Source organism: Silurus meridionalis, chromosome 26 (assembly GCF_014805685.1).
Source record: "Silurus meridionalis isolate SWU-2019-XX chromosome 26, ASM1480568v1, whole genome shotgun sequence".
Taxonomy (NCBI): Eukaryota; Metazoa; Chordata; class Actinopteri; order Siluriformes; family Siluridae; genus Silurus; species Silurus meridionalis.
The window spans coordinates 7,746,854-7,767,989 of NC_060909.1; the positions used below are offsets into that span (position 1 = coordinate 7,746,854).

Consider the following 21,136-nt stretch of genomic DNA (forward strand, 5'->3'; position numbering starts at 1 on the left):
ATTATAAATCAAATTTTACGCTCAGCATGTGGTAGGAGTTGCACTGTTAATGTATTATGGTAAATTGGGTGGTTCCATGAAATTCCGGAGTAAGAACGGGCGCTTTTGAGGATGGATTGGACTGTAGTTAATGTCAACAGTCTGCTACATTGACTCAGGACTACTTTTCGCTTCTGATCATCATCACTGTACCCCGCAACATCTTATATCTGCTACAAATGGACATTCGGTGCAACCCAGATGAGGATGGGTTCCCTCTTGAGTCTGGTTTCTTCCTTATGCCATCTTGGGGAGTTTTTCCTTGCCACAGTCGCCACCGGCTCGCTCATCAGGGACAAACTTACTTATAAAGAACATATTCACTTTTAATCACCACATTATCTGTGTAAAGCTGCTTTGAGACAATGTTCATTGTTAAACGCACTATACAAATAACAATGAATTTAATTGAATTTAATTAAACTGTACTATATATACACATAATCCTAAATAAAAAAGATATTTACGAAAGAGTAAAATAAAAAATAATGAGGTTCATGATCTTTTGGAATTGATTTGAAAGTATTAATTGGTAGCATTGCTTATTTGTTGTTTGGAATATAACAGTCTGTATACAGATTAATGCATATTTTGAGAAAAAAGAAAATTTAAATTTAGGATAAATTAGCTTTAAAAAAGCTTTATAATTTTTTCAGCTGTGCAACAATTATACCTTTATCATTTTAAATATGCCCTCTGACAAAGTTACTTTATTTTTTATATTAAGACACATTTCTACCCCTGCAAGCCATTTTGTTTGATCAGATTCACATTATAAAGTCAGTTTTAAAATACTAGCATGTTTTTGATTTTTTTCAATTAGAATACTTTGCCTTTGCCTTGAAATGACAAAAAAGTCCAAGCACAATAGCTCACAATATCAAAAAGTACTTGGCCAAATAAAACTTGTTTACTACAGTAGCTCTCTATTTTCAGCCTCCTTCCTCATCGTTAGCATCGGGGGGACGCTTGTGGGACTGATTTTTGCTGTTATTCTGGCCTTCATCACTCGTTTCACCAAGAGGGTGCGCATCATTGAGCCGCTGTTTGTCTTCCTGCTGGTGTATCTGGCTTACCTTACAGCCGAACTCTTCTCTCTCTCCGCTATTCTCTCGTAAGTACAAATTTTCTGTCTCTCTTTCTCTCTTACACACAAAAAGTGAGATTTTTAGGAATATGAGTCAAAATGTATCTATGTGCCCATGTAATGACATATAGAGAATAAGTGTGATTCATGCTAGAGACAGATGAAGAGAGCCAGTTGATAGATTATGAATGGGGAAAAAGGTCTGTGATGAGGGGGAGACAAAGACAAGTAGACAAGTGGTGTGTGAAATATACAACCTTCAAATAAACTGCAGTAAGCCTAAGAACTTTTTTACCGTTTATAAAAACTGCAGATATTATACTATACAATAAATAGGACATGCAAAGTAATATTTTGAATAATTCCTCTTTAGTCACCACTTCGCCTGGTCAGGAAGGTCCCATGAACACTCGGTGTAAGGCAGGATGGAATGGCAGCTCAATTCAGAAAACCGTACACATTCATTCACAATAAATGAATAGTGAGTCCAGGCTCTAGCATGTTTTTGGGATGTGGGAGGAAACTGGTAAACCCAGATGAAACAAGGATACGGGGAAAAACATGCAAAATTCTGGACAGAGGGCAAATCGAAATCACGATCCTAGAAAAAGTCATATTTTGAGCATAAACATGCAGACTAATGTTTTTTTCCTAACACCTGCACAGTACTGAATTTCTTCTTATTACAGAGAAAATGTAGGACATGTAGGATTAATACGATTGTTGACAAGTTTCTATTAGGCCATATCCTTTAGTCTGGCTGAAACGCTAATAAAGATTTTCTATATGTCTGAAATAATGAGATTATTCTTGAAAGAATTACACTGTCAACCCAATTAACCCTAAATGCCCAAGATGACCTTAAAGAGTCTTCCTTGATTAAAGGACTTCACGAGCAACATCCTTTTCTAATCTTTATCAATGTACTACAGGGTGTCTGAAAATCCAGGAACTAATAAGAATAACACTGTATATACTGCAGTACATTGGGTTAGACAGGAACACAGATTATTTTACACATTGATGATGTGAAAGAACAATAAGAGTGAAAGTATAAAATGCAGGCCAGTTTTTCAGAAGCTCATTTACTACACTCAGAAACCCAGTTCAATAAGGAAATGTTCCAAGTGCCCCCTTATGGTGGTTTATACACTTGATTGTTCATGTAGCTTGGCAGACAAATAATGAATGGAAATGTTAAAAATATAACCACAGCAGGTGTTAAACTAGAAATCCCAAGTGAGATCTGCATCTCTGTGCCGAGCTCCATTTATTCTCACTTTCTCACGTGTGACTCAGCACACAGATAATATACTCAGTGATGCATGTGTAAGCTGTTCTTGATGCAAATATAGGAACATTTTGTATTAATGGTGAACAACATTACATCTTTGGAGTTCCATGGATAAGTATGTACGCCGTACGGTGAAGAATCGAAACGGAGGCATCAGCATCGAGCGAAGCTGAATATTCTTCAAACGTACTTCATATTCACCATGAAACAGCAGGCTGACTGGAGTGTCCTTCTTTAAGTCAGTTATCACGTTATTGTCACTACTTCAGTTCTCTTTAACAATAACACAGCACTGTAGGCTTCTCATATTAACATTTCTGCTCCCTCTGCTAGAGTTCGGAGTTTGTACAGATGTGTATGGCATTAAATTTTATGGCATTGCTGAAGAGGCTCTGTTACTTGCCAATAATACTGTCAGCTTCAGACATACTGGCCAACCTTGGTAAATATGTGTTTTCAAAAACACATTTAGATTTTTGCTAACTGACCTGCCATATCAGGAAGAAAACATTGGAAAACACATCACAGTTATTGATGCACTGATCAAATTAAAAGTAAAATTCTTACATTTTGCTTATAAGAACTGCTAGAAGTGGCAATCATTTTGGCATTTTGTAATTTTGCTGTTTATTTATTTTTATACTTAATTTGAAAACAACTCTTATTTCCATAGGGAGATTCGACTAATTGCTATTTATTTTTTCACCAAGTGTATCAATAATACTGAAGCCGACAGTATAGTAGTTTTAGCTGCTTTGGTTAGTGTGAACAATGTGTTGTATCAGGTGTAAAACATAATTTCAAGAGCTGCACAGCTTAGGGTTACACAGCTCAGGGTGTTGAGCCTGAATATTTGTTATAAATAATATTTGTAAAACAAAACATTTTTCAGATAACAAAATATATTTTATATTGCACTGTTTTACTAATATTGATTTGTTTAATGTGTATTGCAGACATATAACCAATTCAGTAGAGTTACAGAACACAGTCTAGGTGACAATTGCTGATTTTATTATTTTTATTTCATCATGAACTGATGTACTTCCTCTAACCACAGAATGACCTTCTGTGGCATTGGCTGCAACAAGTATGTGGAGGCCAATATATCCCAGAAGTCCCGCACTGCTGTCAAGTACACGATGAAGACTCTAGCTAGTATCGCTGAGACCATCATCTTCATTTTTCTTGGCATTTCAGCTGTGGACAAGACCAAATGGGCCTGGGATACTGGCCTTATCGTGTGTACTCTTATATTCATCTTAGTCTTCAGAGCCATAGGTGAGTTATTACCTGAAATAATTTTTACAGTCAGGTCTGAAATTATTCAAATGAATGTAGGAGTCAAGGCAAAACTGGAAAAAACTCTGAAAATGAATTACAGTTTTGAGTGTTGGAAGAAAGATGTCAGATCAATCACAAACTCAAAAGTATTTGATTTTAGATCCAAGAATGGACTGTCTGAGTCATGGATAGGATAGATGAGATGGATAACAGATCAGATAAACCTTTATTTGTCCCACAGTGGGGAAATTTCTTTGTTACAGCAGCATAAAAAAAATAAAAAAATAAATGCAAATATATAAAAGAATAGACGAATAAGACATACTACAATATTACAAGTATACACAACACAATATATAAATACAGATGAGGGAAAGTACGTATTGCAGGTTGTATTGCACACAGGTGGTATTGCACGTATTGCAGGTAATATTGCACATATTTCAGGTAATATTGCACGTATTGCAGGTAATATTGCACACAGTAGTATTATTAAATGATGATGAGGGGGGGGTTTATACCTTTTTAGTAATTTAGTAAGCTGAGCTAAGAAGAGATGCTATGCATTCCTTCTAAAATATATTACTCCTTTATAAGGAATGCATAGCATCTCTTCTAAGCTCAGCAATTGAAATTTTTTTTGTCTAAAGTTTGTCTTAAATACATATAAAAATAGTCTAATGTTCACAGAGTACATTCCAGGAAGTACAGGAAATAGAGCAAATATAACAGTGAGAGTGAATATTAAAGAGCAATGCATAAATGTAGCAGCTTCAGAACATATTTAGCAACTTTTAAATTCTGATTCAGTGCTTCCACCACTGACTCAGTTTGACCTCCATAAGACTAATAATGACCGGATATTATTCAGGTGGTGGTTTATTCTCAGCACATTTGTGACACTGACATGTGTGTGTGTGTGTGTGTGTGTGTGTGTTCAGCAGTGCTGGTGGGATTTTCAAAATGTTAAATAATATTCAAGCAAAGCAGGCAAAACTGGTACCAATAAAGTTTACTCAAATTGCACACAGAAGGTAGGGAGATGATGTGACTGTAAGAGGGCACCAACATGATAATCAGTAACACAGTAGGTAGTGTTTCCGTCTCACATCTCCATGGTTCCGGCCTAAAGTTGCCGGGTTACTGTGCGTGTTGATTTCTGTGCTAGTTCTCATCATGTCTGCATGGGTTTTGCTAGGTTCTTCAGTTCTCTCTCACCTTTCAGAAACATGCATTAGGTGGTTGGGCTACCACAAAATGGGTGTGCACAGTAACCTGCGAAGAACTTGCGTCCCATCTCGACCTCTCACCCAGTGTTTCCTAAACCCACCTTGATCTAGATCGGGATAAAGCATTTACTGATGATCATATTAGAAGAATGTATAATCAAATGTCTAGTGATTGTAAATGCTCCAGCATTGCTGCGTATCGTGATACATTTACATTTTATCTAGAAAGTATTCACAGCGCTTCACTTTTCCACATTTTATTTTATGTTATAGCCTTATTCCAAAATGGATTCAATTCCTTATTTTCTTCAAAATTCTTCAAACAATACTCCATAATAACAACATTAAAGAAGTGGGTTTGAAAGCTTTGCAAATTTACTAGAAATAAAAAACAAGCAAACAATTTAGATTGAGAGGGTCCTTGCAGACCAGGTTGGGTAGGAAGTGTTGATGCACAGCCATTTTCAGAGCTCCTGAGATGTTCAACCTTATTCAAGTCTGGGCTCTGGCTGGGCCACTCATAGACATTTAGAGCGTAGCCACTCCTTAGTTATCTTGGCTGTGTGCTTAGGGTCGTTGTCCTGTTGGAAGATGAGCGGTCAGCCTAGTCTGAGGTCCAGAGCGATCCTCATCAAGGATGTACATTCCTGCATTCATCTTTTCCTTAATCCTGACTAATCTCCCAGATCCTTCCACTGAAAAACATCCCCACAACATGATGCTGTCACCACCATGCTTCACTGTAGGGATGATATTGGCCAGGTGATGAGCAGTGCCTGGTTTCCTCCTTTCCTCCTGACATGATGCTTAGCATTCAGCGTTCAGGCTAAAGAGTTCACAAAGTGTTTGGCAAACTCCAGGAAGGCTGTCATGTGCCATTTACTATGGAGTGGCTTCCGTCTGGCCACTTTACCACACAGGCCTGATTGGTGAAGTGCTGCAGAGATTGTTGTTCTTCTGGAATATCTCCTCTCTCCACAGAGAAACGCTGGTGCTCTTTCAGCGTGACCAATGGATTCTTGGTCACCTCCCTGACTAAGGCCCTTCTTCCCTGATCGCTCAGTTTGCTCGGGCAGCCCTCTCTAGGAAGAGTCCTGGTGGTTCCAATATTCTTCAATTTACAGATGATGGATTCCACTGTTCCACTGGGACCTTCAGAGATTTTTGTGTACCCTTTCCCAGGTCTGTGCCTTGATACAATCCTGTCTCAGAGCTCTACAGACAAATCCTTGGACTTCATGGCTTGCTTTGTGCCCTGACATGCATTGTTAACTGTGTAACCTTATATAAACAGGTGTTTGCCTTTTCAAATCATGTCCAATCAATTGAATTTACCAAAGGTGGACTTCAATCTAGTCTCAAAGATGATCAGTGGAAAGGGATGCACCTGAGCTAAATTTTGAGTGTCATGGCAAAGGCTGTGAATACTTGTGATTTATTTTTTTTTATATATATATATATACATTCACAAAGATTTCAAACAAACGTCTTTCACATTGTCATTATGGGGTATTGTTTGTAGAATTTTGAGGAAAATAATAAATTGAATCCATTTTGGAATAAAGCTGTAACATAACAAAATGTGGAAAAAGTTCAACACCAGTTTATGATTTTTGACCTTACTGTCATGCCATATATGTTTGTTGCCATACACTTCCAGGTGTAGTCGGACAGACCTGGATTCTAAACAAGTTTCGACTTGTTCATCTGGAAAAGATTGACCAGGTGGTGATGTCATACGGTGGCCTGAGAGGTGCAGTTGCATTTGCCCTGGTGGTATTACTGGATGAGGAGCATGTGAAGGCGAAGGATTACTTCGTCGCCACGACTATTGTTGTGATTTTCTTCACAGTCATGTTTCAGGTATTGTGTTATATTCAGGTTTTTTTTCTGCCTATGTATATGTGTGAATGTGAGCAATTGAAGCACCAGCAGGCAGTGATAATTCGTGATCGCCACAGGTCTGCTGATCGTAATTATGATGAATGAGAGGATTTATTACAGTGTTTTTTTTCTAGTGTATTTGTGACAGTGAACAAAAGGTCAGCACCATTATCAGATGTGACTAAACTGATATGCCAATATTCTTCACTCTAATTTCCTTTGTTAGTGTGTCTGTGTGTTTGTGTGTGTAAATTGCCTTTGGCATGATGAGTCTGTTTTGCAACATTATAAAAATGAGCGAAATTTTAGTCACCATTTAGTCAGCACACACACAAGCCTGTTTCTCGATAAAGACTAATTGTTTGTTTTATAGCGGTTTCTAAATGTTATTCAAAAACCTGCAGGTTTTTGCAGTTGTCAATATATAACTTCATGTTATAATTCACATGGTGTGGACAAAACTGTGTGGATACCTGACCATAAGACTGTATGTGCTTTTTGATTTTATTCCCCATATGAATTTAAAAGATCTATATATATATATCAAAACCAGGGACACCTTGTTTTTTCCTCTATACATGATATGGACAAACGTTTGTGGACGCCTCGCTATGAGGTTTGCATGCGCTTTTTGAACATCTGATTTCACATAAAGTGGGGTATTGTGTCGGGGAGGAGGCCTAGAGTGCAGTCAGTGTTTTAGTTCATCCCAAAGGTATTCAATAGGGTTGAGCAGGCTACTCAACATCGTCCACTCCAACCCATGTAAACCATATCTTCATGGAGCTTGTTTTGTTCACAGGGCCATTGCCATGCTGGAACAGGTCTGAGTCTCCTAGTTTAAGTGAAAGGACGAAGTTCAGCACATTTCCACATCCAAAGACAACCTATACAAATGTGTGCCTTAAACTTTGTGGTAACAGTTTGTACCATCAACTACCCATCAACTGAGTATTTCTATCAAACACATATTGAGCTACAAACTGCCAGGAAAATTGAAGATGGAAATATAATCCTAACTAGGGTGAAAATGGCCAGTAATCACAGTGTGTAAACAGTGTATAAGGTCATAAAAAGGGTCTAGTACAAAAGGCTTACGTCAGCATCAGTTTATCCCTAATGTTAGCAGTTTAACTTTGTTTACAAAAAATTGTTTACCATCTTTCAGTAAAACTACCAGGCCATGGGCAAGTATCATTAAATGTTTCTCCTCTTTCTGTTTCACCTCCATCACACAGGGTCTGACCATCAAGCCTCTGGTTAAATGGCTCAAGGTTCCTCGCAGCACTAACAGAAAACCTACAATTAATGAAGAGATCCATGAGCGTGTAAGTCAGTGACTGTTAGACTGCTGTCCTTTTTGTATCCCAGTAGTTTCTAACTTGTTGCAGAAATGTGTGCCTTAAAGCATAGTGGTTATACTTATATTATTCTCAGACCAATGAATTCATCATAAGCGCTTCTTTCTTCTGGCCTGTGTGATGTGATTATTGGCACACACACACACGCACACACACACATGCACACACACACACACACACACACACACACACACACACACACACAAACACACACACACACACACACACACACACAGTGTGAAATAAACCGCATTTTCCAGCTGTAGGGACTGTCTGTGTAGAAAATAGTGAGGGGTTTTTCAGCACTTCATACCCCTGCCCTCTTCCACACTCTGAATGTCACACAGCCTCCTGCACGCAGGCTTTGAGAACCCAGCTGAGTATGCTAAAATCACAGCTAAACATAGACAGGGTATAACTGCATCACAGAAAGAAAGTGTCTATTAGTATTTTTATTAGAAACAGAAACATTTCCAGTTCACTGAACTAACATGCTGTCCTCATTCCCACATCTTCTCACAGATTAGGCTCAACAAGGTCGATTTAGACCAATTAGTGAGTTTTACCACACATTTTGACAGCTAAGTACTAGGGAAAAAAACAGGAGCTTACATATGTATAACCCCAAATGTGATATTTTTAACTTGCTGTTCATGCAACATCACTCGCTTCACAGTAGCCCATAATTGGCCAGTTTTTCTCTAACTAGCTGAAAGAGAAATTTTATTTTTTCCTCTCATAGACTTGCAGACAAGAATGGCTATGACTGTCAGAAATTGACACTCGGGTGCCTGTACAGTTTGATTAAAACCGATATGGAGTACCAATGAATGTCATGCAGATTTTTTAGGTTGGGGCAAATGTAAAAGCTCTGGTGAGCACTCTAATTACTGTGATCTCTATGTCTTTCAATATTTCCTTCACTTTCAGGCCTTTGACCACATTCTTGCTGCTGTGGAAGACATTGCTGGTCTGAATGGTTACCATCACTGGAGGGACAAGTCAGTGCTTTTTAAATACAATACTATATTATATAACTTTAACTCTCCAACAGACAATTTATTTTAGATTGTTTAAGGCACATGTCTCTAATTTGCCTGTACAAAAACAACCCTGATACACAACCGCAGTTCACTTTTAAGTCCAAGAGCTGTTAATATTAATAATTAAATATTTAGTATAATATATAATATTTATATACACTGATCAGGCATAATGTTATGGCCACCTATCAGGTACAACATTATGATCACCTGCCTAATGTTATGATGGTCCCCCTTTTTCTGCTAAAACAGTCCTGACCCATCAAGCATTATCAGCATTAACTTTTTCAGCAATTTGAGCTACAGTAGCTCATCTGTTGGATCGGAACCACACCAGTTCACCACTGTTTCTTCCTTGAACCACTTTTGATAGATACTGACCACTGCAGACCGGGAACATCACACAAGAGCTGCAGTTTTGGAGATGCTCTGACCCAGTGGTCTAGCCATCACAATTTGTCCCTTGTCAAACTCCCTACGTTTACTTATTTTGCCTGCTTCTAACTCTTCAAGTTTGAGGACAAAATGTTTACGTGCTGTCTAATAAATAATTCCACCTACTAACAGGTGTGACGATGAAGAGATAATCAGAGTTATTCACTTCACCAGTCAGTGGTTATGCCTGATTGGTGTATAAAACTCTACAGCGCACATTCAAAGCACTACAAACTTTACAATTAACAAGTCTTATGATGAGACAAAAAAATCCGACCGTTCTACCAAAACTGTTCTTATGTAGATTTATCTAACGTTCAGCTTTCACTTCTGTTCTTCTCTCAGCACATGAAAACACATCTACACTTCACATATATTTCATTAAAAAAAGTTTTGACTTAAAGTACTTCGTTTAAGAACACTTAGATAATTTGACCTTGTTTTCATGCTTGTTTTGCAGATGGGAACAGTTTGACAAAAACTATCTGAGTAAACTGTTGATGCGCAAATCCGTGTACCATAAAAGCGAGTTGTGGGAGGCGTATCAGAAAATCAACATCAGAGACGCTATCAGTGTTATTGACCAGGTAAATACCCTATCAGCTTTAGTACTACATTAGGAATGACATTTAAATTCCAGGTGTAAGTGAAATATTTCTCTTGCATGAAAGCACAAACGGTTAGTCTGTTAGTTAGACCGTTTAGTAGCATTTTTCACATTGATTTTAAATGTGTAAATGTGAATAAGTTTGCTGCATTGCGACATTTGACCACTAAGTGGCGCTTTACTCCAATAAATCAACCTGCTTTTTTTGCAGTCTTCTGTTCTCTCCATGTGTTATCTCATTTCACCGATTTAATAAGATTGAATAAGGGGTTACATGATTCAGAAAGAAAGCAAGAATTGCGATTTATTGCAGCAGAGGTGGGAAGTAATGAAGTACCAATACTTTGTTGATGTACTTAAGTAGATTTTTCTGGTATCAGTACAATCCGTCACTATTTATTTTCTTTCAAACATAATGAGTGAATTACTTTCACGCATTAAATTTTGTAAACAAATATCTGTACTTTCTACTTCTTACATTTTCAAAACAGGCTCATTACTTTAGTTTTAATCCTTTGGTGACAGGATCAATATTTTTTCCTCTCATTGTATGTCATTTTCAGCCCATCAAACTATCACTTGTGTATCATTTCCTGGCTATCACACCCCACAGATGTATGCTAGTTTACGAAGCTAACAAAGAGCAAGGCAGAAAGCAACAAGAAGTATACTAACTGTTATAGCTAACAGGGATGAGACAGAGCAAGTCAGCGATTGTAAACATTACTGAGAACAACATCATCTTTTCCCTGCTTGTGTTCTATATGGTGGTTGTTCAGCCTGAATACATTTATTAAATAACAACATTTTTCATTATTTTATATTAATTATATAATATATTAATATGATGTAAGGTCCAGTTACCAGCGTGACACTCCAACAGGAAGTACTAATGGCTACTTTTTACTTAAGTACATGTCAGAGCCCAAACTTCTTTACTTTACCTTGAGTGGAAAAGTATAGTCAGTATTTAAACTTTTACCAGTCTTTTAAAACATGAGTATCTGTACTTCTGCTTGAGTGAATAATGTATGTACTTTTGCCATCACTGTAGAACATACAATGTTTTTTGCAAACATACGTATCAGGTATTGAAAGCCGGCCTTCAGCATGGTGTATATGGGAATGAGATCTTTTTGCTGTAGGCATTGTGATGGCACTCATTATTTCTTTGTCTCTGGGTGTGCTACTCTTATATGGTGTATATAAGATATATTCTTTTAAACACCTGAGTCATTATGAGCTAAGTTCAATAATGAATATTCAGGATGTTGGGATTTGTGGACTGACATTTTGGTTTGAGCTTGTGAGAGGTTTGCACTGTTTTTGTGAATCACCTGCTGTTAAACAGTGTCTGTCTAAAGTCAAATATTTTCAGACGTTTGTTAGAGCAGACCTATTACTTAGTATCACTTTATTCTATTTAAATCAGCTATGCTACACAGAACAGCAAGGAATTAAACTAGACTTTACATTGTCAGTCTACTTTTGTGCTTTTGTCTATTTAAGGGCTGGCAAACATTTCAGGTGAATCACATCCTGAATCTCACGTAATGTGGTGTATGAACCACACTTTTAGCAGTTCTAAATAATCATTGAGCCTGTTTTCTTATCAGAACTGACTGGAGATGAGAACTCTGGAGAGTCGAGTGTATAACAGTCTATCACTGAGAGGTAAAGGAGGCTCGGAAATCTCCCAGGCTCTGTGATCGCTTCCTCTCAGGTTCCGGGGATGAGAGAATAATCCTCTCCTTTGTTATCCACACTGACGCCAAAGTGTCTTTGCCACCCCTGGCTCACTGCATGAGTTTGCTACCTGAACAGGGGCGCTGCAAGATACTGATCGAGGACATCAGAGGGAGAGAGAAAGAGAGAGAGGGGCACCTCAGGAGGGTGATATCAGTGTCAGTACTAGTATTCAGGTTTGGTATTAGTCCTCAGAGGGGAATAAGTTCCTTCATGAGACTCATTACAGGGAAGTGCAAAGCTCTGATTCGCATGGCCAGTCCCAAAAAATCACTTCCACCTGATCCTGATATTACACTTGATCTCTTTAACAATAAACTGCTCTGTCTGGTTTTATTGATAAAAAGGCTGCTTCCTTTTTTGGAATTAATTTGACAGTTTAATTAGAGTTTCTTTCTCTCTCTCTCTCTCTCTCTCTCTCTCTCTCTCTCTCTCTCTCTTTCTCTTTCTACTCCTGTGCCAATAAGCATTATAGGCTTGAACAGTTAGCTTTAAATGTTTTAAACTTCAATTTAACGTTTTACTTAAATTAATCAAATAAGGCATTGCATAAATCATATGATGTTTGGTGCAAAATAAAGACACTAAAAGAAACCCCATACCCACAGTAAAGCATGGTGGTGGAAGAACCATAATATAGGGGCTGCTATTTTAAGATGGACCTGGAGATCTCTAACCCAGATGCAGAGAATAATGCATAATTTCACACACCAAATAATTCTGGCATGTGAGTTGTTGCATGTCTGTGGCTTTACTTTTGCACTGAAGCCATGAGACTATGTAATATTAGTTTAGTTCTACCTAAATCCAAAGTGCATAACCAAAACTGTCATTCATGATACCTGCATGACCAATTTTGCCTTTATCAAACTGCAAAGGGGATCCCATTGCACAAAGCCCTCTTACACAGGTTTTTAATATGATTTAGGCTCTCCCTGAGCCATTCTGAACCACTGATCCTCTTCTTCTCAATACATTCCTTTGTTGATTTGGATTTGCACTTTGGGTTATTGTGCTAGTAAGTAAAAGCTTTATTAATTTTTAGCTGCTTAACAGAAGCGTAAGAGATTTGTGCCAAAATTGTTTGCTATTTGTATCCATTATTCTCTGTACCTTGGCTAGAGACCGGATTTGGTATTATTTTAGGTAATAATCTGTCTTTGTTTTGCATCAAACATTTAGAATTATGACAATGTGTACAATGGCTTTATCAGACCAAAACACTTTTTCCTCAGTGTGGGGTGAGTCTCTACTACTTCATAGTCCAGACATAAGAAGATGAGAGATGGTTATCACATGCAGGGAGTGACAGTACTTGCCAGATTTTTCTTGCTGCAGATTTAATGTTCTAGGTCTCTTGGACTTCTTCCTGATATGTTTCCATTTCCATTCTATCCTGTTGAAACATATTTTGGATGGATGAGGGCCGAGTTTGAATGTGAATAATTCATTCTAATAGGTTTTTAGGTTTTTTTTTTTTTACTGATTTAATCTTATTTATTTATTTATTCATTTATTTATTTTTCAGCTTAGTTTGTGTATCACATTATAGAGATAAACAATCTGACCTGATTAATCTAAAAAATGCAGACTGTTTATATGTAGACTTTTTATAATCGTTGTATGTTTCCACTGACTAATGTTCAGCATTCTGCTGACAAATCTCTTAAATTATATTAGGCTGCCAGAATAATAATATGGTGTAAAAACTGTCTGCTGCTTGCCTGAAACAAATTGTAACCCTCCAGATTATATGAAGCCCCACACTGCAAATTGTGCTGAGGTGTGAGTGGGTTTGAGGTTCCAGGAGCCTTCAACAGAAAGTGTCATGCAGCTCTTGAGGTTGGAGAATGTCATTTCCTGCAGCCTTGAGTTTCATGCCCCTCAGCTTCCTGCCTGCCGGAGTTATCCTGCTAATATTAGCACAGTTGGAATGGTGAAAGCAGTTTCTTTCAGCGTTTTTCCTGGCCACCCCGATGACAAGGGAAAGAAAGATATAATAAAGGATTTCTGGTGACTAAAAGTGCCAGAAAAGCATTTTTGAAAGTCATATTTTTGGAAAAATAGTTTATCCACATTTTCATGCTACAATCTTTTGATTGCACATGTACAGTTCATTTATAAATTGCCAGTGGTATTATTATATCTTGGTCTGCTACATATTATTTGTCTAAGCATGGTTAATTTGTGTGTTGAGAGAAGACAGAGGCACGCAATGATTTAAAATGCTTTCGTGCTGTCTGGAGCAATTAGCTAGTCAGAACCCAGGACTGTGTGTCTCTAGAGCATATTATCCATATTACTGCCATCCTCAAGTTCATTTAAGTTCATCAAAAAAACTACAAATGATTTTCTAAATAAAGAGCAGTGAATTACTTGCCTATGTCTCAAACAGCATTGTTAAGTTTGCGGATGACCCCCACGGTGGTAGGCCTGATCAGAGGTAACTTATGAGACGACTTACAGTTAGGAGATCCAGCACCTTGTAGCATGATGTGAGGAGAATAACCTGGATCTTTACACCATTAAGATGAAGGAGGTCATTGTGGATTTTAGACGAGCTGGCAATCACACTCATGCTCCCATTCACATTAACAGAGCTGCTGTTGAGCGTGTACACAGCTCTAAGTTCTTAGGAGTCCTCATCTCCGAGGATCTCACCTGGGCTCTGAACTCTTCTATTCTAAACAGAAAGGTACAACAGTGTCTGTATTTTCTGAGGAGACTTAAAAAGTCCCGTCTGTGCTACAGGATACTGGAGAACTTTGACTGCTGTACCATTGATCATCATACAATGTTAACAAATACTCTACTGCATTGTCAATTTCTGTGAAGTTTATCTGCTTTATCACTACGAATTGTTGCACCATCCATTAGTATGTTTATCATTGCACTACTGTTCATTCCACCTATATTTATTATGTATATACTGTATCATACATTTTATACTTGTACATACAGTATCTATATCATGTCATTTATTTGCACAGTTATACTGCATGTTACAATATATACCCGCATTTAAACATATGCACCTTCTGTACATTATTCACTCTCCCCCCTTTGCATATGGACCACTTACCTTTATTTATTGTAAATAGGCCACTTATGCACTTATGCTAACTGCATTCATTGGCTCATGTACCTTGCACAATGACAATAAAGTTAAATCTAATCATATATAAACTTTTGTAACTTTGTACACAATTGTACATTACTAACATGCACAATTATTATATCACTCCATTTGTCAGGGTGGCAACATTTTAACCTCTGCTAGACTCTCACTCCCCTCTATGGCCAGTAGAGCATCCTTTCCAGAGATGACCAATGTTACCAACTACCTGTGAGTACGATCTAAATGCTGAGGTTATGATATGCTATGCTGGAGCTATATGGATGAAGAAATAATATTACATTTTTTTTAATTAAAAACAGCGAAAATATTATTTCTCTCCTGACAAGTGTATGTGCATGTTTCCAGGAGAGAGAATGGTAGTGGTGTGTGTCTGGATCTTCAGGTGATTGACACAATCCCAAGTGCAAAAGTCGAGGAGGAAACAGAAACACATCATGTTCTGGCTGGGAATCTGTACAAACCCAGGAGAAGGGTACACACACACACACACACACACACACACACACACACACACACACACAAACAAACACCTAATCCTTTTATTGCTTTTAGCATTTCGTTCTTAAATCCTATAAAGGTAGGAGGATAATTGTGTTGTAGTACATGTGTTGTGCAAATATATGACTAATAGATTGAGATTTAGTCACAAAGTGCTGCTCTTTCTTTTTGGGTTTTTAAAATGAAGGAATGATGTCACCTAAAACACTTTCAAGCTCTGAATTATGTTTGTTAATACATAACGCATTTAAATTGCATACATTTATTCATAGGCATTGTTCATTCAGTAATACAAGAAAATATATATTTTTTAAAAGTATGTGTAAGTGTGTGCTCTAAAATCTTAAAACTATAAAACCTCAGTCCCAAGTCTCCTACAGAACATGTCTTTCATGCCTCATTGAAATAAAACCTGTTTTATTCTGCTGGATACAGTACTGGATATATAAAAATTCAGGATGTCCTTCCACTTTTGTCTTCCTGCAGTACCAGTCTCACTACAGTCGTCACTTCATGACTGCGGGTGATCAGGAAAGGCAGGACCGGGAAGTGTTCCAGAGAAACATGCGCAGCCGCCTGGAGTCCTTCAAATCCACCCAGTACAAACGACACAAGAAGGACCGCAGCCAGAAGAAGGTAAAAGCAAAGGAGTCAAAAGTAAAGGCACAGGGCTGGAGCTCTTTAGTTATACCTGGCACAGGCCTAAGTAGTTTTAAAGAGTGTAAACGAGTGTAAAAAAAGAGACAGAGTGAGAAAGAGAGTTTAATTTATCTAGGGTTTGAGAATGATGTGCCATATATGTCCCTGATTCCAGTTGTGTCTTATCAAATAGGGTCATAAAATCTTGCATACGGCAATTCCAACATCAGTTTCTCTATTCGAGAATTTAATCTTCATGGTCAAACTCACATCTGCTGTGGAGTTTGACATTTTAACAGTTTTTTTTTTTTTTACAGATTTGAGGTCCAAAATGATACTTATAGAAATTGGCATAGAGTAATTAGAGCACTATAAGTATTAAAAAATATAGCTTTTTTTTCAATAACATTTACTTACATTTGTACAAATGAACTAATCCTGCTTTCAGAACCACAATATATGGCCGAAAGTTTTTGGACACCTAATCATAAGCTTTGTGTTTGCTTTTTGAACATCTGCGTTTGCTGTTATGATTACCTCCACTACTTCTCAAGCAAGAAAGATGTTCCACTAGATTTTGGAGTGAGCTTCTGAACATTTGTGCTCATCAGCCACAAGGGTGTTAGTGAAGTCAGATACCAATGTAGGTGAGATGAGGAGGCCTGGGGTGCAGTCAGTGTTCCAATTAATCCAAAAGGTGTTTAATAGGGTTGAGAGCTCTATAGCAGGGCACTCAAGATCTTCCTCTCCAGTAAACCATATCTGCTTGGAGCTCGCTTTGTGCACAGGGGCATTGTAGTTGTTGGTTTCCAAGTTTAAGTGAAGGGAAAATTGTATGCTACTACATTCAGAGACACCCTATACATTTGTGTGCATCCAACATTGTGGTAACAGTTTGGGTATGAAACACGTGTATAGAAAAGCCATGTGTCCCAATAGTTTTGTCTGTTTAGTGTCCTATATGATACTTTCAGTGATTAGGTTTAGGTTTTTATTTTGTGGGCTTTTCTTATGATATTCATGAGCATTTTAATAATATTTTACTTAAAGCCCCCTCATTAAACAGCACCTCAATCCCAGCATCAATTCATTGTCTTTCCTTATGATTTACTTAAATCTTTACATTTTGTATAAATGTCTTATTTGCCTTTATTGACTTGCTGTCACAATAATGTTACTTAATAACATTTCATTTCGTCACAGCGCAAAGGGTCAGATGCAAAGGAGCAAGAAACCATCGAAAAGCCCAGGAGAAATGTCAGCTGGCAAGACAAAGGTGATATGCATGTTGTTACTGTTTTAGATCATACAGGATGTCACATGTGTGCTATGTGCAGTGGGGGATTCCCATGATTGCTGTTTTCTTCAAAGGAATGATTGGAAAAAGTTTATGGATGAACACAAAGGTGTAATTAAACGCCTAACACCTAAATATAGGTTATAAAGAAAATGGGCCTAGTGTAGGTAGGGCTGGACAGTATGATGAGATAATTTATAATAGTGCAGAGCAACAGGATGTTTTGCACCGCAGCATGCAAGCAGGCTGTAGGAGGTTGTGAGTTTGTAGGTTAAAACCATATGCCATTATATACATGATGTTATCAAAATGTAATCTGTTTTTTTTCCTTCATATTTCAGGTGTATGTAATATTATTTTATAGATAAAATCATGTTTGTATTTGCCACTGAACATATTTAAATATGGCAACTGTTCTACTGGCATGCTGTTAAATGTAAATGGTTTTATATTAATCATGTGTTCTAAAAATTTGTCATGATCTGATGTTTGCTATATAATCTACCCTATACTTCTACATTTGTAGACCCTGTAGTAATACCACTCGAGCCTGGGGAAGAGAAGGCAGAGCATTCAGAGGCAGAGAAGGATGAGGATGTTGGCATCACCTTTGTGGCCCACAGAGGTTCAGAAACACCAACGGCACGGCCCAAATCAGGTACCCGAAGGAACATTCTGAAATACGTAAAGGATTAAAATACGACAGACTGTGCTGTTATATAAAAATAATTCGCAACTGCTGTGTGTGATGCTACAACAATGCAGAATTATGGCCACAGCAAAGTCTAGATTGTGTTATGGTCTTTTTATTCATATATATATGTATATATATATTTCTTTACAGATTCATCTGTTACAGAGGTGTGTCAGAGCCCATCTGTCGCCCCCCCATCTCCCACATGTGGAGAGAAAAACCTGCCGTGGAAGGAAGATGTGGATTCTCTGCCTCCGTGTGTGTCCAGCGAGGCCACTAAAATCATCCCTATAGACCTGCAGGAGGCCTGGAACCAGAGCATCTCCTCACTGGAAAGCCTGGCCTCACCTCCAGTCTTTCAAGAACCACAGCACCCTCACCCCAACACCTTCTCCAGACTTTCCGCACCCACGCGGCCTCCCACTTCAGCAGAGTTCCACTTCCCTGTAGGCAAAGAGGAGGAGGAGAGCGGCCTCCCTCAGCAGTTGCAGGAAATACAGCCTCTCATGTTATCTGGGAGGCAGTCACTCCATTCTCTCCCACCCTCTGCCGCATTGCCTTCTGGGAAGAGGAGGAATCCGTGTGTGTATCTGAGGAGTCTTGTAACAACACCACCATCAAACAGTGTGCCACATAGCAGGAAACCCACACAGCTGTAGTTTAGGAGTTTCTTTATCTTTTTCTTTATATCTTTATATAACTGCTGCTTTTGGGGCCTCCTTAAAACCATGCTGCTGGCTAATATAAAAGCCTCATGCTGACTTTATTTTATATGAATTTAATTTCCAACTTTACATTTTGTCAGCAGTGGGGTGAAGGAAAGTTATGGCTCCACAGATGGACCTTAAGAAACCACTGGCTGACAAGCAGCACCTGCGGTTTCAGTGCCTATACAAACAGGGCAGTTCGTCTTACATTGAAAAATCCTTCCACTTTTTGTGCTTTTCTTCTTTTTTTGTGCGATCAAAATGCACGTCAAGATATTAGCACAAAATATATTTGCCTTTCCCACATTAGAGCAGGGGCTTTTGGGTGTGTCAGCCAATCATGGCTTTCATTTACAAGCCAAACACAAGCTTGAAAAGTCTTAGAAAAATACTTCAAACTAAAAGAATGTCCAATTGCTTTTTAGCCCTGCTGTAACTACTTCACTTTTTTTTTTTTTTTTTTTGCCTCTGCCCAGTCATCCAAAAGCAAAACAAAAGCGAGAGAATAAGGGGTATTCAATCCAGCCAAACCTCACTGTTACGAGTCCAAATTCCACTTTCTGAATGACTCTTGGCTGAAAAGAGCAGTCCATTCTCCCCTGGCTGTGTTCAGAGACCGAAAGGAACCAGTGCTCCGATTCACTGCGTTCTCATTTGCGATGGGGAACAAAACCAGGCAGCTCAATAATGATGTCCCCACACACACACACAACATGTGTGAAGTGGATATACTGCATGATGTACGCTCTTAGATATCGTGGCTATAGATGTGCATCATAAACTAGGGTTAGGGTTAGGGTTAGGGTTAGAATGTAGATGTGCATAATAAACTCAGCATGATCTCTGTAACACATGAGCAGGACATCAATTTATAGTCTAGATGGGACATAAGCTCCGTGCTTCTACTCACAGACTAGTTGTGCTGTTTGCTGGATTGATCCTCTACTCTAGTTCACATTTCAAAAGACCTCATTTTAGCATTATTGTATAAGCCTGTCTTTATTTCTGTTTTTATTCCATGTCACTTGTAATGTATTTATTTGAAGTTGTTCCTCTTTGCACTTACTTAGGGGGAAATGTGTGAAATTGTCAAACGCATACTAAGCAGTTTGAAGGACCAACATATACGTATGTAGAGTTGAAAAGATCTAAATGAATGTTCTATGTGTTTGTGTGTTTAGCATTGACCGTCTCTTCACATGCTGTTGTGTGTTTTGTCTGTAAACAGGTAATGGAAATCCACTGTGTAGAAATCTCTGAATCAAACATGTCTTATAGCAACATTTTATTGTAATCACAGTGGCAGTATACAAATGCACATAACATGAGTTAAAGAAATCTATTCAGTAATATATATTTATTTAAAATGGTTGGTAGTCATTTGGCCTGCCAAGAGACCTAGGACCATAGCACATTACACCTTTGTGTATGAGATACTATCCCTTTATGCTTGATGATTAAATGTAGTATTATATGCAAAGCTTATGATTTTTACCTTATGATCAAAAGCCATGTAAAACCCTGATTTGGTCATATCTAAGCTGCTATCTCATTGGTTCGTTTTTCCTCTCTTCTTTTTATTTATCTCGGTTATGTAATTACGTCTGTTCTCAGAATATGTCGTGCCTTTAGAAAGAGTCTGGAACGTGCTGTGTAAGGGGCCTTGATATCTGTCGTGCCTGGCAAACAGTTAAAAGCAGTTCGTTTTTTCGTGCTGTCTCACTTAACCTAGTCATGTTTGTCAGATATTTTTCCTTACTGCTTTGTTTTTTTTATTATTATTCAGATGTACATGAGATATGCGGCTGTTTTATTGCACATTTTAAAATGTTTTCATTCGATCTACCCATCGGGTGTTCTTTTAAAATTAGATGAAGAGTCTGTGTGCCAAATGTTAACCTTGGGTAGTGTCCAAGAGTGAAGCTAATAAAAAGATAAAGCTTTCTTACAGTTATGCTAATGTCCAGTGTGTTTATTGATTATTGCAGTTAAGCAGTTTGTATCTCAGCATTCACAAACACGCATGGCCAAATAGTGATATAATGCACATTTTGAATGTGTCTAGTTTTCTCTTGACATCATTAGATAGAGCTCAGCTGGTCTGTCCTGTACTTCAGAGGTCCAGGAGGCCCAGCAAGGGGGACTCCAGTGAA

General features: G+C 38.0%; 1 protein-coding gene across 1 annotated transcript in view; it reads left to right on the plus strand.

Moving 5' to 3' along the window:
* Positions 1 to 20,921, plus strand: part of slc9a5 (solute carrier family 9 member A5) — a 41,775-nt gene extending 20,854 nt beyond the window's left edge. Inside the window, exons 5-16 of the mRNA XM_046840916.1 lie at positions 976 to 1,153; positions 3,481 to 3,701; positions 6,594 to 6,796; positions 8,056 to 8,145; positions 9,109 to 9,179; positions 10,117 to 10,243; positions 15,264 to 15,355; positions 15,494 to 15,620; positions 16,133 to 16,282; positions 17,489 to 17,561; positions 18,109 to 18,240; positions 18,427 to 20,921. Of these exons, the coding sequence (XP_046696872.1) occupies positions 976 to 1,153; positions 3,481 to 3,701; positions 6,594 to 6,796; positions 8,056 to 8,145; positions 9,109 to 9,179; positions 10,117 to 10,243; positions 15,264 to 15,355; positions 15,494 to 15,620; positions 16,133 to 16,282; positions 17,489 to 17,561; positions 18,109 to 18,240; positions 18,427 to 18,935 (1,973 nt within the window). The 3' untranslated portion in view covers positions 18,936 to 20,921. The remainder of the gene's footprint in view (positions 1 to 975; positions 1,154 to 3,480; positions 3,702 to 6,593; positions 6,797 to 8,055; positions 8,146 to 9,108; positions 9,180 to 10,116; positions 10,244 to 15,263; positions 15,356 to 15,493; positions 15,621 to 16,132; positions 16,283 to 17,488; positions 17,562 to 18,108; positions 18,241 to 18,426) is intronic.
* Positions 20,922 to 21,136: the final 215 nt, after the last annotated feature.